This window comes from Python bivittatus, unplaced genomic scaffold (genome assembly GCF_059951505.1).
Source record: "Python bivittatus isolate LINGU-HERP-01145 unplaced genomic scaffold, Pbiv_v1 ctg000220_np1212, whole genome shotgun sequence".
Lineage (NCBI taxonomy): Eukaryota > Metazoa > Chordata > Lepidosauria > Squamata > Pythonidae > Python > Python bivittatus.
Genome location: NW_028277048.1, coordinates 10,386,210 through 10,399,737, shown reverse-complemented (window position 1 = coordinate 10,399,737; position 13,528 = coordinate 10,386,210). Strand labels below are relative to the sequence as shown.

General features: G+C 43.6%; 1 protein-coding gene across 1 annotated transcript in view; it reads left to right on the top strand.

The window, feature by feature from the left end:
- The first annotated feature begins 998 nt into the window (after window positions 1–998).
- The window catches only part of ELK1 (ETS transcription factor ELK1), a 29,368-nt gene continuing 16,838 nt past the window's right edge, over window positions 999–13,528 (top strand). The window contains exons 1-3 of the mRNA XM_007423622.4: window positions 999–1,493; window positions 5,757–5,965; window positions 7,355–7,783. Of these exons, the coding sequence (XP_007423684.1) occupies window positions 1,448–1,493; window positions 5,757–5,965; window positions 7,355–7,783 (684 nt within the window). The 5' untranslated portion in view covers window positions 999–1,447. The remainder of the gene's footprint in view (window positions 1,494–5,756; window positions 5,966–7,354; window positions 7,784–13,528) is intronic.

Below are 13,528 nucleotides of genomic sequence, written 5' to 3'. Positions count from 1 at the left end.
TCGGCCCCTTGCTGGAGCCAGTCAAGGCCCAGGGAACCCTCCTTTGGGGAGGCATGGAGCCCTTTGGATGTTCCTATCCTTCTGGGGCCAGAGGTTACCATGGCAGCATCCATATTTCTCTCCCCCGCCCCCCTTCTTATTCCTCGCCTCCGCTGTCGTGGTGGCTTTCCGTTGCCGTGGCAACCGCGGGGCAAGTAAGGATCAGGCGAAGGGGGCGAGAAGGTCGTGGGTTGGCTGCCACGAAGACAAGATTTACCCCCTCGCAAGGTGGGCGGAGGGGAGGCGGTATTTAGCTGGAGAAGCGGAGGAGTGGACTCGACTCCCCCACCCGGCCCAGCCTGCCTCAGTCCTGACTCCCAACTTTTTCCAGCCCAGCTTTCTCCAAACGTGTGCCCTCATGGCGTCATGGGAGTGTTAGTCCTAACACAGCTGCAGAAGTTCAGTCCCTCTCCCCATCTGCAATAGGCCTGAGGACTTCCCCGTGCAAGTGAAGCCTAGACTTCCTGGCATCTCTCTTCCCGCAGCTGGGTTCCAACAGGTCGAGAAGCTGCGGAGCGCCGGGATCCTCTGACCACCACCACGACCACCTCCTCCTCCTCCTCCTTCCCCCGAAGCGGAGCACCCGGGAGTTCTGGCGCCGTCTTCCGCCCGCCGGTCCAGAGCCAGCGGGCCAGCTTGGGAGTCCCGGCTCTCCTTAGCCCGCGCTTCACGAGAGGATGGATCCAGGCGTCCTGGCTGTCAACAGACCTCCCTCCTCGGCCTGAGCAGAGAGCAGGACCCGGGAGTCCAGGCGCCCTCGCTCCAGCCTCCCCCGCCTCGCTCCAGCAGAGGTCGAGGTCGGGCTCGCGCCAGCCCTGCGCGGGACTCGGATCCCGGGACCCTGCCCGGAGCGCTTCTCCTCGCGGATACCCTGCAGCCCTGGGCAAGGCGGGAGGAGGACCCGGGCGTCCTGGCTGCTGCCGGCTCCGCCTTCTCTCCATGTGACAGGCGCCGTCACCGCTGCATCCCCAGCGCTGCAACCGGCGGCCTGCACGGCTCGTCAGAGGCAGGAAGAAGAGCGGATACGCCCCCTCTCCCCCTCCCCGCACCTTCTCCCCCATTCACCCTCCCCAGCACATCCTGAGGCACCCACGCCGAGTGGCAAGGCGGTCCGGCGACGTCAAGGTCTTGCGGGGGACACTCGCCGCCTCCCCACGAGAGAGAGCCCGCCTCGCCAGCCCTCCGGCACTGATCCATCCCAACGGAGACAGCCTCAACTTGAGATCGGTCAGGAACCTCAGCTGGGACCAGCAAAGGTGGTGGGAAAGAGCAACAGGGCCAGCGGACGAAGTGGGAAGAAAAGTGGGAACTGGGGGACGAAGACGAGCCGTTCTAGCCTGGGAAGCAGCAAGCGGACTGGCAACCCACCCGCTCCCCGGCGGCAGAGCTGGGGGCCCCCACCCAGCCCATGGAGCCGCCGGGGTCTGGCTTGGGGGGTGCCGCCATGCTCACTGGTGAGTAGTAGACGATGGAGGGAGAAGGAGAGACCTCCCTTCAAGTCTCCTCTTTAAGTCTCAGACCTTCGAGATCCAGAAGGTAACGATCCCCTTTACCGCCCCTCCGCGCCCTCCCCCCCATTGGCAGCTGGTTCTGGGTTAGGCAGCCTGGGAAGAGATGTGCACAGCATTTTGGGCAAGTGATACCACCTCCCACCCCCACAACTGGAAAGTGACAGAAGGCCCACACCATTACCTGTCCCTGTACCAATCTGAGACTCAAGTCACTTTCAAATAATTGTGAATAGATCCTCCCAACCCGCCATCATTGTTAAAATCTGGAAAAGAGGGAGGTAGGATTGATGTGTATACAGGGTGGAACTGTGTGTGTTTATTTGTGGGTTTTCTAGGCATTTGTGAAGGGGACTTCTGGCATCCAAAGAGATTTCTGTTACATATACTTTATTACCTTGAGATAATTTTGCTTTCACTTGGAAAGGAGAGATGGGGTAGCTCTCCTGTCCTTGGGACTTTCATCCCATTGATTTCCTACAAAAACTGACCCTTCTATAACATCTTGAGTCTTCCCACTAGCTACTTTTTATTAGGACCCCTGTTCAAATCCTACCCGCTAGCTATGTATGTATGTATGTATGTATTGAGCAAGATTTCAAAGATAAAGTACAATAAAATCCCATGAAACACAGAACACAAAAGCACTCACACCATCAAACCCATGTCAGTTCGATGTTGATTCTGGGCTTTTCCTCACTTGTTCCTCCATCTCTTCTGAGAAGGCCTTTTGGTCTTTCCCATGATCACCCAGCTTGCCCTACAGCCTTCACTACATTAACTGCTGGATTACAGCATTTGATGAGGTTTTTATGAAATCCAGCCCTAGAAAATCCTTTTTTTAGGCCAAATCCAGATAGTAATTTGCAAGTGGGGCAGAGGAAACAGGAGGAGAGGAGTGAGTGGGTGATAAAGCCTTCACTCTGTGTGGCTCCTATTCCAGACCTGGTGTACGTCTTTCCCCAAAAGTCAGAAACAACAAACTGGGTATTTTGTGTGCCTCTTGGGAAAATGCAAGGAGTGAACACAAGTTAGTTTTTTTTTTTTTTTTAAGAAGGATGGCTAGAAGGAGGCCTCTCATTATGACACTGCATAGAAATCACAGAGGGTTGTCATGTATACATATGGCAGAGAACATAGAATACAGTAGCTCAGAAAGGAATGGGAATTATCTCAGTTGTGGTTCAGGATTTAGGTTTGGGAAGCACCCAGGAAGATTCAGCCTACTGGGACCCCTGACTTGGAGCATATGTAGCATGCATTTTGTTCCCCCTGAATGCCTCCACTCTTCAGTACACATTTGGGCTGAAGAATGCCTCCTTAGAGCAGAAGCTGCAATTTTGACCTCTGTGATTCCATTTTAGAAGTTAATGATCGCTGCTTGAGGCATTAAGGTATGGTAGCATGAATTGCACTGGTTTAAAATCTAGTTGATACATACAAATGCCCTTAAACAGTCACTTATATTTTCTGCTAAGTATCTGTTTCTTACAACTTACCTGTGGCTATGTCCTTTGTATATATTCGCTGTATACCGTCTTCCATTTTCTTCTCCCTCACACTGGCCCTTCCTCCAACACATGTCCCTTGGTTATGTGTGAATGAGACGCAGCCCTTTCAGTGTAGAACACCAGCATTCAGATATAGTGTGAGATCAACTCATTCCTCATTGTAACTGATGGCTGAAATGGATAGCTATTAGCTTGTAATTTTTTTATATCAGAATTAATAATTGATATAATAAAATGTATACAGAACCAAAAACTACAAGAATTAAACATCTCTGCCCTTTCCTTGCTTGCTTCCTTTAATGCTTGGGACTCCCTTCTAGACATCTATACAGAGTGCCATCACTTCCTTCAAATTCCTTCTTGAAACCCACTCTTTCTGTGAAGCTTTGGCTTAACCTGTCATTGCAGAAACTGGCACTAAGTATATCTAAGTGATCTTTAACTGCATGAATCTTTAGATCTTCTTGTTTTCTTTTTCAAAATTAAGCTCCTTTATGCAAAGATCTGCTTTTTTTTTTCTCCTTTTGCATTATAAAGCAAGGGTATATAACCAGCAGCCCAAGGGATGCTTGGACCCTTAAATAGTCTTGGATGTGGTCCTAAGGACCTTTCCAAAACTTGCTATTAAATTAGACTATTTAATGTGAGAGAAAGGGGAAATCAATTGTCCTTAATTAAATACATTTTAATTCAGTTTACATTTATATTAAAACCAAATCAAATGTTGCTTTTGTCCTGCTTTTTTTCACCCACTTTGATATGTTCTCACCCACTGGCCCCTGACATGCCTCTCAAAGGCTCACTACGGGCTTGGCAGTCCTGTACTGCAACAACCCTGCTGTAAAAGATGGTGGACCTTGCTATCACATTTCTTTTTTTCCTTGCACATGTGAGGCCTTGTTCAGGTGATAATCTGATATTTTAAGCCTTTCCAAACAAAAAAAAAAAAAGGGAAAAAATGCCAAATGCTCTTCAGGAATGTCCTGGATCTAGAGTGAAGGATGACGGTTTGTGTGTGTGCGGTGTTGAACAGGACTGTTGGCTCTCAATTAATTTTGCTTCAGGGCATTTGGAACAATTCCCATGGCTAATTTTGGGAGGGAGCCCTGTTTGAGTATTACTCAGGTTCCAGACATTTTGCAAGGTGAAAGTGTGCATTTTAGCCCATTCTTAGTTGTGTGTATGTATGTAAGAGTAGTACTGCAACATCTGTTATAGCTCTTTTGAGGGCTGGAATGGTGTCTGCTCTGTTGTTACTCATTATTCTGTTGTAATAGTTTTGTCCCAGTACAAGCTGTAGCATTATTTTCAAAGATTGGGTCGGGATTATCTTTGTAGTGCTTGATGAAGTAATAGGGTACTTCTAAACCAATGAAGTTATACTGCATACATAATTGGCGATGGAGATTTTTTTGCCCTAATTATATCTGGCAAAATTTTCAGGGTTTTGCATGAGATGGAATAACCAGCTATTACAACTTACATTTGTTCCTGTTTTATCTCCATAAGTGTTTTTAAGCTATTATTTAAAACATTTGTGGACTGCAAGAAAGCATTTCTTTGACCAATGATGCTTGTATACTTTCCAGTGATAAAGGAACAGTGTTACACAAATAATCATTTACAGTTATAGATGTTATATTTAAAGCCTGCAAGGAAGTGACTTTATAGCCAGTGCTCTTTGCTCTCACTTCTGGGTACTCGAGTACTATGTGTCCTGTCACATCAGTAATGTCCAATCAATGCTCCCTGGGGCACACATTATCCCAAAAGCCCATTCAAAAACTACTGCTGAACTGTAGGTTTAAGGTGACATAAACAGAAATTAATAAAAACACAGGGAATAACTGTGTAAATTCCATGCATTTAAAATTCAATTACATTAAAACAAATGTCTCTTTGGCCCTGGTTCTACTTCCTTATCTTGGGCCATACTTACTATTTGGAGTGTGCTTCGCACAGAGCACTCAAAAGTCCAGTGTAGCCCTTAGTCCAAAGAAAGAATCCATTCTGTTGTTTGAAACCTGATGAAGCTCCCTCCAGAAAGGCTGGGAATTGTAATTCTTTAAGTGTGTGGATCTTGAACAAAAGATTACTGTTATCTTCAAAGTCCCCCTACAAAACCATATCTCTTTGAGGAAGGCCATGAAGGAAGGCTTGTTTAAACACTGTGTATTAGGACTCTCAAGCAGCCAAAGGAGTTTATGTTCATGGTATTTTTGAACTGTGTTGTCCACCCTAGGCTACTCTTCACTTCCCAGCTCTCCAGTCTATGGAGACAGCCTTACTTTGTAAGTATTGGGAGTATTCACAAAACTGGTTTTATACAAATAGCAAAATCAAGTGGTTACACTTTTCCTGAACTTTATCTCTTCAGGATGTGTGTGTGTGTATGTGTGTGAGTGATTGGGGAGGCTGGAGTAACTGGATGCTTTGCAATGAAAAAAAAAACCTCCTTGCATGGAGAAAGCAAGTATGTCAGAGAGAATGATTTGGCCCAACCTTTTCCTTGACACTTTTTTTTTCTCTGTGAGTGGCGCTCCCTATCACCCACACTTTCTAGTCAACTTCAACCATAGCACTTATTACTGGATTCTTCTGATTTGCAGACGTTCATTGTTACCTGCCAAGGACTGTGCCATGCAACATTCTGTATCACTGAATTGGCTGCCCTTTTGCTCTTCCTTTTTTCCTTTAGTCATGGATCCCTCAGTCACTTTGTGGCAGTTCCTTCTGCAATTGCTGGAACAGCAGAGCAATGGGCATCTGATTGCATGGACATCCAATGATGGGGAGTTCAAGCTGGTTGATGCGGAAGAGGTTGCACGACTCTGGGGCCTGCGGAAGAACAAGACCAACATGAATTATGACAAGCTGAGCCGGGCCCTTCGTTATTACTATGACAAAGTGAGAGCCCACTTTGCAAATCTGGGATGAATCTGCCAGTTCCTGCCTTGCTTTCCCCTTCAGCCCAGCCTTAAGGAGAGTGCAGTGGAAACCTAAAAGAATATTTAGGTTGGGTTGTGGGAATGAAGTCTTCCTACAGATCAATAGGAAAGGAGTAAGATGGAGTGCAGGCTATGTTTTGGGAATCTCTGCAACCTGGGAATTGAATGCTAAATGTAAATATTTGCCTTCTGAGACTCCCGTGTTGCTTTTCCTTCCCCCCCCCCATCACTTTTGAGCTCTTATGCCTGCAAAGATAAGCTTGAAGTCATATGAAAGCTCTGAAAACAGTATGGTGGCTCTATGAGAGAAAAGTAAGTATTTGTAGGAAAACAAAGCGGATTGAGAAATGTCCTAGCCAACTGACATATATATGTTTTGTTCTATGCATCCCACTTTCCAGGGCAGGGTGACCTGATTTTTTTTCTCCCTTGGAAGAAAGCCCATTGAGGTTTATATATACACACACACACACACATACACATACACAACCAAGACCCATTCTCTGTCATTCTGAATGCAGGAAATAGTATACAGTATTGGATTTAAGTTTCAAGAAGGCAGATTTCAGTTGAATGTTAGGTAATGCTTCTGAATGGTAAGAGCAGTTGGACAGTGGAATTACACTACTTACGCAGAAGGGTGGTATGCTCTTATTCCTTGAATTTGTTCAAATGGAGGCTAGGCAGCTAATTAGGACTTCTGCACCAAACAGGAGCAGATCTTGATGGCCTCAACCGCCCCATCCCATTTTGTGAATCTGTGGAGGCAAACACCATGAACATCTTCTGGTAGCCCTCAGATTCTGCTAAAGTACCAGTAGTTCTAACTAGCCTTGCCAGTTGTTATCAAATGCTGGAAATTCAGCAACAGCTAATATGAGCTACAGGTTCCTTACCCCTTTACTATCTGATATCAGATTTTTTAAAAAAGAGAGCTTGGCATCCCATGTAACTTCATTTTCTGCTTCTGTAAATCTATGCTTACATACTTTAAAGTAAGTCCCATTGAAGAAGATAACCTCATTGTTATCATATAATAATCCATCTGCAAATTATTATTATGTGAAGGTTTCAAAGCTACTCTCCTTTGACAGGCAGACACACACACACACACGCACCATATTTGTAATTCCCAAAAGCTGAATAAAACATGCAAAGTTATGCAAATATTATTCAAGTCAGAAAGTATCAACTGGAATCTAGCCCATTTTGGAATACATTGGCTTTTTAAATTCAAATCTCTTTCCAGAAAAAGATTATAGATAGAACCTCTGTTGTCTGCATGAAAGATGTAGCTTGATTACTTTATCTCTGCTGCTCTAATTCAACCATTCTCTGTTCATTCCAGAATATCATCCGTAAAGTCAGTGGGCAGAAATTTGTCTACAAGTTTGTCTCTTACCCAGAACTTTCAAGTATGGAAGGCATGAAGGATGAGGCAGCTACCAAAAAACCTGAGCAGGTCTCAGGTGAGGCCAAAGGGGGTGAAGGAGCATTTGGTACCTCCAAAGCTCCACGAGGAGGTGGAGGTGCCCCACGTAGCAGTCGAAATGAATACATGCGTTCCGGGCTGTACTCCACTTTCACCATTCAGTCACTACAGACCCCTTCGCCAGTTGGACGGGCCTCCCGCCATGAGACAGAGGTCTTGCCTATGGTGCCTCCCCTCGCTGTTGCTCCCGAGCCAATGGCCCCCTCTTCCATGGCCCCAGTGGAGGACCTACCACAACTACATATCAGCATTGAAGAACCAGAGGAGTCTCAAGAGCCCCTGCAGGTGAGTCATGAAAAGAGCTTCCAGTTTGGTGGAAGACTAGAGCTAGCTCCAGATTTTAAGGGGGCTTTGAATACAATCCCCTCAGCAGATCACTCCCTGATTCTCTTCATCTTTTGCACTGTTGCCAGTACCTGTTTCTTTGCTCTTTCCATATCAGACCAAAACACACAAGGAAATGACAAAGCAAGTAGAGGCTGCTATTTTTTTCTCTTCACACTTGCTTTTTCTCATACTTTAGGCAGGATAAATAAATTAGTAGGGCCAGCAAAGAACAGCAGGAGAAGGAACCAGCGTCTGGAGATGGATAGCCATCTCCTGCTGGAAAGAGGATTTTAGTAGGGGCCAGTAATGCTGACTGAACTATATAATGCACACATCTGGCAGTCATGGGAACCTTGTGCATACATTGTTAGGATTGTCATTTCGTTTCTGGTTTTATCTTTGTGCTTTTAATTATCACACATCTGTGGCAGCAGGACTGAGTCTGCAAGATGAAAGGTTGGCAATCTCAACTCTTCTTTCCCTCTGGGTCTACACACCCTAGCTGTACCTCCTGCCTTGGTGTGCAGTTTGGTAATTCCTGCTGCCACTACCTGTTTTGCTGAAAACGCCTTCCCTGGCATCTTCTCCACTGATCCTGGCATACAAGCAGAATAAGGTTCTCACACCTTGTGTTACTTTCTGGCAATTGAAAATGAAGAAAACAAAGAGAGAAAGAAATGAGATAAATTCTAGAGTGCCACTTTCCGGCCATGTAGTGTTGAGGTCTGTGGCTATGGAAAGCAGCCCGTTCTTCCCTCTCCCCTTTTTGGGAGCTAGATCAACCTCATGAGAGATAAATAAAATAAAACCTTATTTAAAAAAACAAAAAGGAGAATGTAAAAATTCAGTTTTGGCTTTAAGTAGTCACAAGCCATTCAAAGGCAAAGCAAATAAAAAAAAGTCTGTATCTCAGATAGCATTTTAAAGGGTTCTCCCATAAGAAAATAGAAAGGTATGGTTAAGTAGAGATGATGTCGGTCTGCTCCTATTTAGAACCAGTTCTATTGTAAAGAAGTTTCAATCTGCCGAAAGACAAAGGCACTGAGTTTGCATGGAGACAATAAATATCAGAAGCAATAAAGCAAAAAGACTAAAAACACAGAGTCAAAATAAAAGTAATTGCATGCAGTATTTCTAGCTCAACTTGCTACCTATTTCCTAGGAAGACCTAATGCCTGAAGCTAAAGTTCCTATCTCACTGGGCCTTTTTCCAGCTTCTTGTAGATTATAATCTTTTTTCAGGAATGCCCTGTACTGAGCTTCTTGCTTCCCACTTTTCTTGGAGATCTTCCTGTAATTTTCAAAAGAATAAAAGTTGTTCCACCTGGAGAGCGAGTGGTTCTGGGAACGTCTTCTTTTGTTGCATGCTAAAGCCTCTCTCCTCAGAAAGGTCCTGCTTGAGACAAAGACATGGGTAATTCTGGCTGGGAAGTTCTGGGAGTTGAAGTCCACCGGACTTAAAGTTGCCAAGGTTGAAAAACACTGATATAGAAATTAAGAAAGTGCAGCTTTTTGCTTTACTGTAATTCCATGCCAGGAAGAAAAAAAAATGGTAAAGATTTGATTCTCTGGCTGCTCTTTAAGGAATAAATGCCTTACCCCATTGTTTCAACTTCTTTCTAAGGTTTAGTTTTCAAAAACTCAAGTGTTCCCAAAACTACATCCTTAGCATCTTTGCTTCATCTTGTATGGCAGTTGTTCCCCTTTCCAAGAGAAGGTGAATCTCCTTTTAGCAATCTGTTTTAATCTTCTCTCATTTGAAATATTTTGACATGCTTAGCATAGAATGACTCTTGAAACTGTATAGAAACTGCAGCTTCTACTTTTTGCATGTCTGCCCTTGCTCTGTTGACCATACTACATATGTCTATGCCAGTTTTTCTGGCTTTCATACTTCATCCAGGGGCAGTTCAAGCACTCCTCTGTATTGGGCAAAATTGTCAACTTTTTCCAGAAAAAAAACCCTGTTCTTGTATAAAATGCCCCACAGTTTAAAGCAGTGTAATACAGATGTTTCTTCTTGGGCTACAGTTCTATTTAAAAAAACAGTAACCACCCCAGAGCATGGGTGTGATCCATCACTATGGTGACAGCATGGGAATGAATAGGCCCAAAATATGTTTGTGTGTGAGTGTGTATTTATTTGTATGTAAGTATGTATGTTGAGAGATATTTCAGAAAGTCAATGTGTAATCTTTCTAAAGCAGTGTTTTTCAAACTTGGCAACTTTAAGATGCTGACTGGGGAATTCTGGGAGTTGAAGTCCACACAGCTTAAAGTTGCCAAGTTTGAAAAACACTGTTCTAAAGCTTAACATTTCTACTTGATAGCTAACATTGTAAAAAATAAATGCACAACTGAAAATTAGCATTTTTGTTATTCAATTTCAGTGGCATAATTATGAGGAGAGTCTGGCCTCATGCAGTTTGTGGGTTCCCCACTCCAGCCTTAAAGCTTAAGGTTCTGTAATATATTCTACCAATAAGAAAGGTTAGATTTGTGAGAATACCATGGAGAGCCTTCACAGTTGTAGCACTAAAATTATGGAACGTTCTCCAAGATTGGTTAAATTGGATTTATATTTGGATCAGGAATATATGACTTCCTTTCTGGAAGTTATGGTGTGCTGGGAGCCACACTTCAAAAAGTAGTGGGACAAGGATAAAAATTAATTAAATTTAATACAGTTAACATGACTATTTCCCATGAATATAATACCTTTTCCATTCCTGGACATGAAGAGTTTCAAGATTGCAGTTGGAATGCTTGCCTTTTTTTAACTGTGTGAGAGAGTGAATGTTTTTTAGATTTTTTAGTAGGGTCATTTAGTGGTAGGTGGCTATCTTTATTTTTGTTTTATTGTATGTACAGGTGTATAAATGGAGTGACTGACGAAAGGTCAGTTGAGTTTGGGAGGAAGAACAGAGAAAAGTTTTGCATTTAAATTGAAAATAGATGAGATTATGGTACCGAGAGAAAATAGAGCAGAAAAGTAAAAGATGAAACATTGCATCTTGATGCTGACCTGCCTGCCTCCTATGTGGGATCAGGGGAGCATGATGACCTGGATCCAAGAGGTCATCAGTGTCTTTCTTCAGGAGGGTGTAATGGTGGTAGCCTTGAACGAAGCTATTGCATGGACCCACTCCATAAGATGCCCTCCTTGGATCCAGCAATATTTGAGAATTATAACCCAGTCTCCACTCTTACCTTCTTGCAGAATGTCATTGAATGCATGGTAGAGATTCAGCTGCAGAGCACTTCAGAGGAAGTAAATTATCTGGGCCCCTTTCAGGGAGAGTTCGAGCCTAGGCATGGGGTGTAGGCAGTGGTATGCTGCTAAATGTTTAAGAACTGGCTCTGCCAGCAACACTGCTGCTGCTATGCTGTGTCACTAGCCATAGAACAGCGGATTGGCGTGCTAAGTGTTGAGGCTCACCTCTGCTGTCAACTGGCTTGCAAAATTCTAGAAAAATTAAGCATTGGTTCTTATGAGCCAGTGCAAGCCGGCTCCAGCACATCACCGGGCATAGGATTGGTCTCTCTAGTGGCTGACCTTTGTCAGGGCCTTGATGGGGGGACCTCTTGGTCCTTTCAGACCTCTCAGTGGCTTTTGATACCATTAACTGTGGAATCTTCCCGGGCGGCTTGTAGAGGTAGGGGACCGGAGGCATTGTTTTGCAGTGGTTCTGCTCCTAGCTCAGTGGGCAGTTCCAGTCAGTGGCAAGGGAGGAGGAGATGTCTGCCTGGTGGCCACTCTCTTGTCTTCTCCCCTTGCTGTTTAATATGTATGTGAAGCTGCTGAGAAGGGTCCTCCCATGATATACTGGAGATACTCAGCTTTATATTGTCACTTTGGGCCTCGTTGGAGATCCTGTCAAAATTTTCTCCCACTGTTTAAAGGCTGTTGGGATCTTGATGGAATGAAACAGGTGGAAGGTGAACCCTAGCAAGACAGGTTAACTTACCTGGCAAGACAGAGTTGCACGTTGTTCTCTGCCAGTCTCCTGGACTCACAGCTACTACTGGATAGGTTGCTGGCAGTTGTGACCAGAGGGTGATTGGTGAGCTAATTGTGGCCCTTCTGGAGTGGAAGAACCTACCACAGTGACTCATTCCCTTATCACCACAAGGTTAAACTTAGGCAATATGTTCTTAATGGAGCTGCTTTGAAGATCACTCAGAAAATACAGTTGGTTCAAAATGCAGCAGCCTTCTTGCTGACTAGCATACAGTAGTAGTTGCTATGATTACATCTATCTTGCAAGTTGTGCATTAGTTACTAATAGGTTTCTGGGCGCCATTCAAAGTGCTACTTTGACTTATAAAATACATCTCCAGGACCACCTATTGCAATCAAACATGGAACCCCAATTTAGTGAAGTGAGGGGGGTTTTGATGCCAGAAAATGCTGTTTTACAGTCATGGCCCCAGTGCTCTAGAACACTCTCTTTCTGGAAACTAGGCTGGCCCCCTTGGTGATGACCCTCCAGAAGCGAATGAAGACCAAACTTTTTCAGGGGGGCTTTGGGGAGTGACTGTTTGACATCTGTAGCTGAGTGTTATTTATTATTTTTACTATAATTGTTGTTTTAATTTTGCTTTTATTATTTGGGGTTATGGATTAATTTTCTTACTTTACTGTGGACATTTATTGGGTTTTGGTGTGTTGCTATTAGCTGCCATGAGTCTGAAAAAGATTTGGCAACATGCAGTTATGAATGCATGTTGTTTTTGTTGCTGTTGTTGTTGTTGTTACTTGTTAGGAGCTTTTAGAGAGGTTCTGGGGTCTTCCTTGAGGATTTTGAGAGCCTTCAGTGACATTTAAAATAGAGGGGCTCTGAATGTACCCTTCTGTTTTAAATAGTTAAACATTTTTAAAAATTTCATCATGATTAAAATGTTTTTAAATGCAGCTAGGTTCTCTATTTTAAAATATTTTTCCATCTCGGTTTTAATGTATTATATACATCATGCGATAAGTTTTTCTTCCTCTTTTATGATATTAAATTTGTGGCTATCCATTCGCTAAATATGGAGTTTGCTGCTCCAGCTGTGGTCATGGCCATTTAATGTAGATGGTTTTAAAAGGGGAAATAGACGTTTAAACAGAAACCTCCAGAATCAAAGGTTGCATGTCCTAATTACCAGTAGACGGTGGTGTTATCCTTGTGTCCTGCTTGCAAACTTCTCTGGTGTGTGTGATTGAGCATTCTGCAGAATGCTGAATTAGATTAGCCTTTGGTGCGACCCAACAGGGCTTTTCTTACGTTCACAAAAAAACCTTTTTACAGCAGAAGACCAGCATAAAACACTACAATATAAAAAAGGTATAGAGGTATAAAACTATAATATAAAAAGCAAAGGGAAAACAAGCACACAGGACCCATCATAGGGAATCCAGGCTAAGAAAGAATAAGATTAAAATCTGGTTATAATTTATATTTTTACAAAAATGCGTGTGTGTGTGTGTGTGTGTGTGTGTAAGAAAAGTAGTACAGAACGCAAATAAATTTAACTATAAATACATAAAACAAGTAAGTATAAAAGCAGTTGCCAAAGGTGGAAGGAAGCAAACACACAAGGAAATGAAGAACAAAAACTGAGGAGAGCTTTTCTTAAGTTGCTTTATGTTTGAATTATACCGGATAACTCTCAAATAACTTTATAAACAAGCAAGTGTCAGAAAGTGGGGTTCTATTT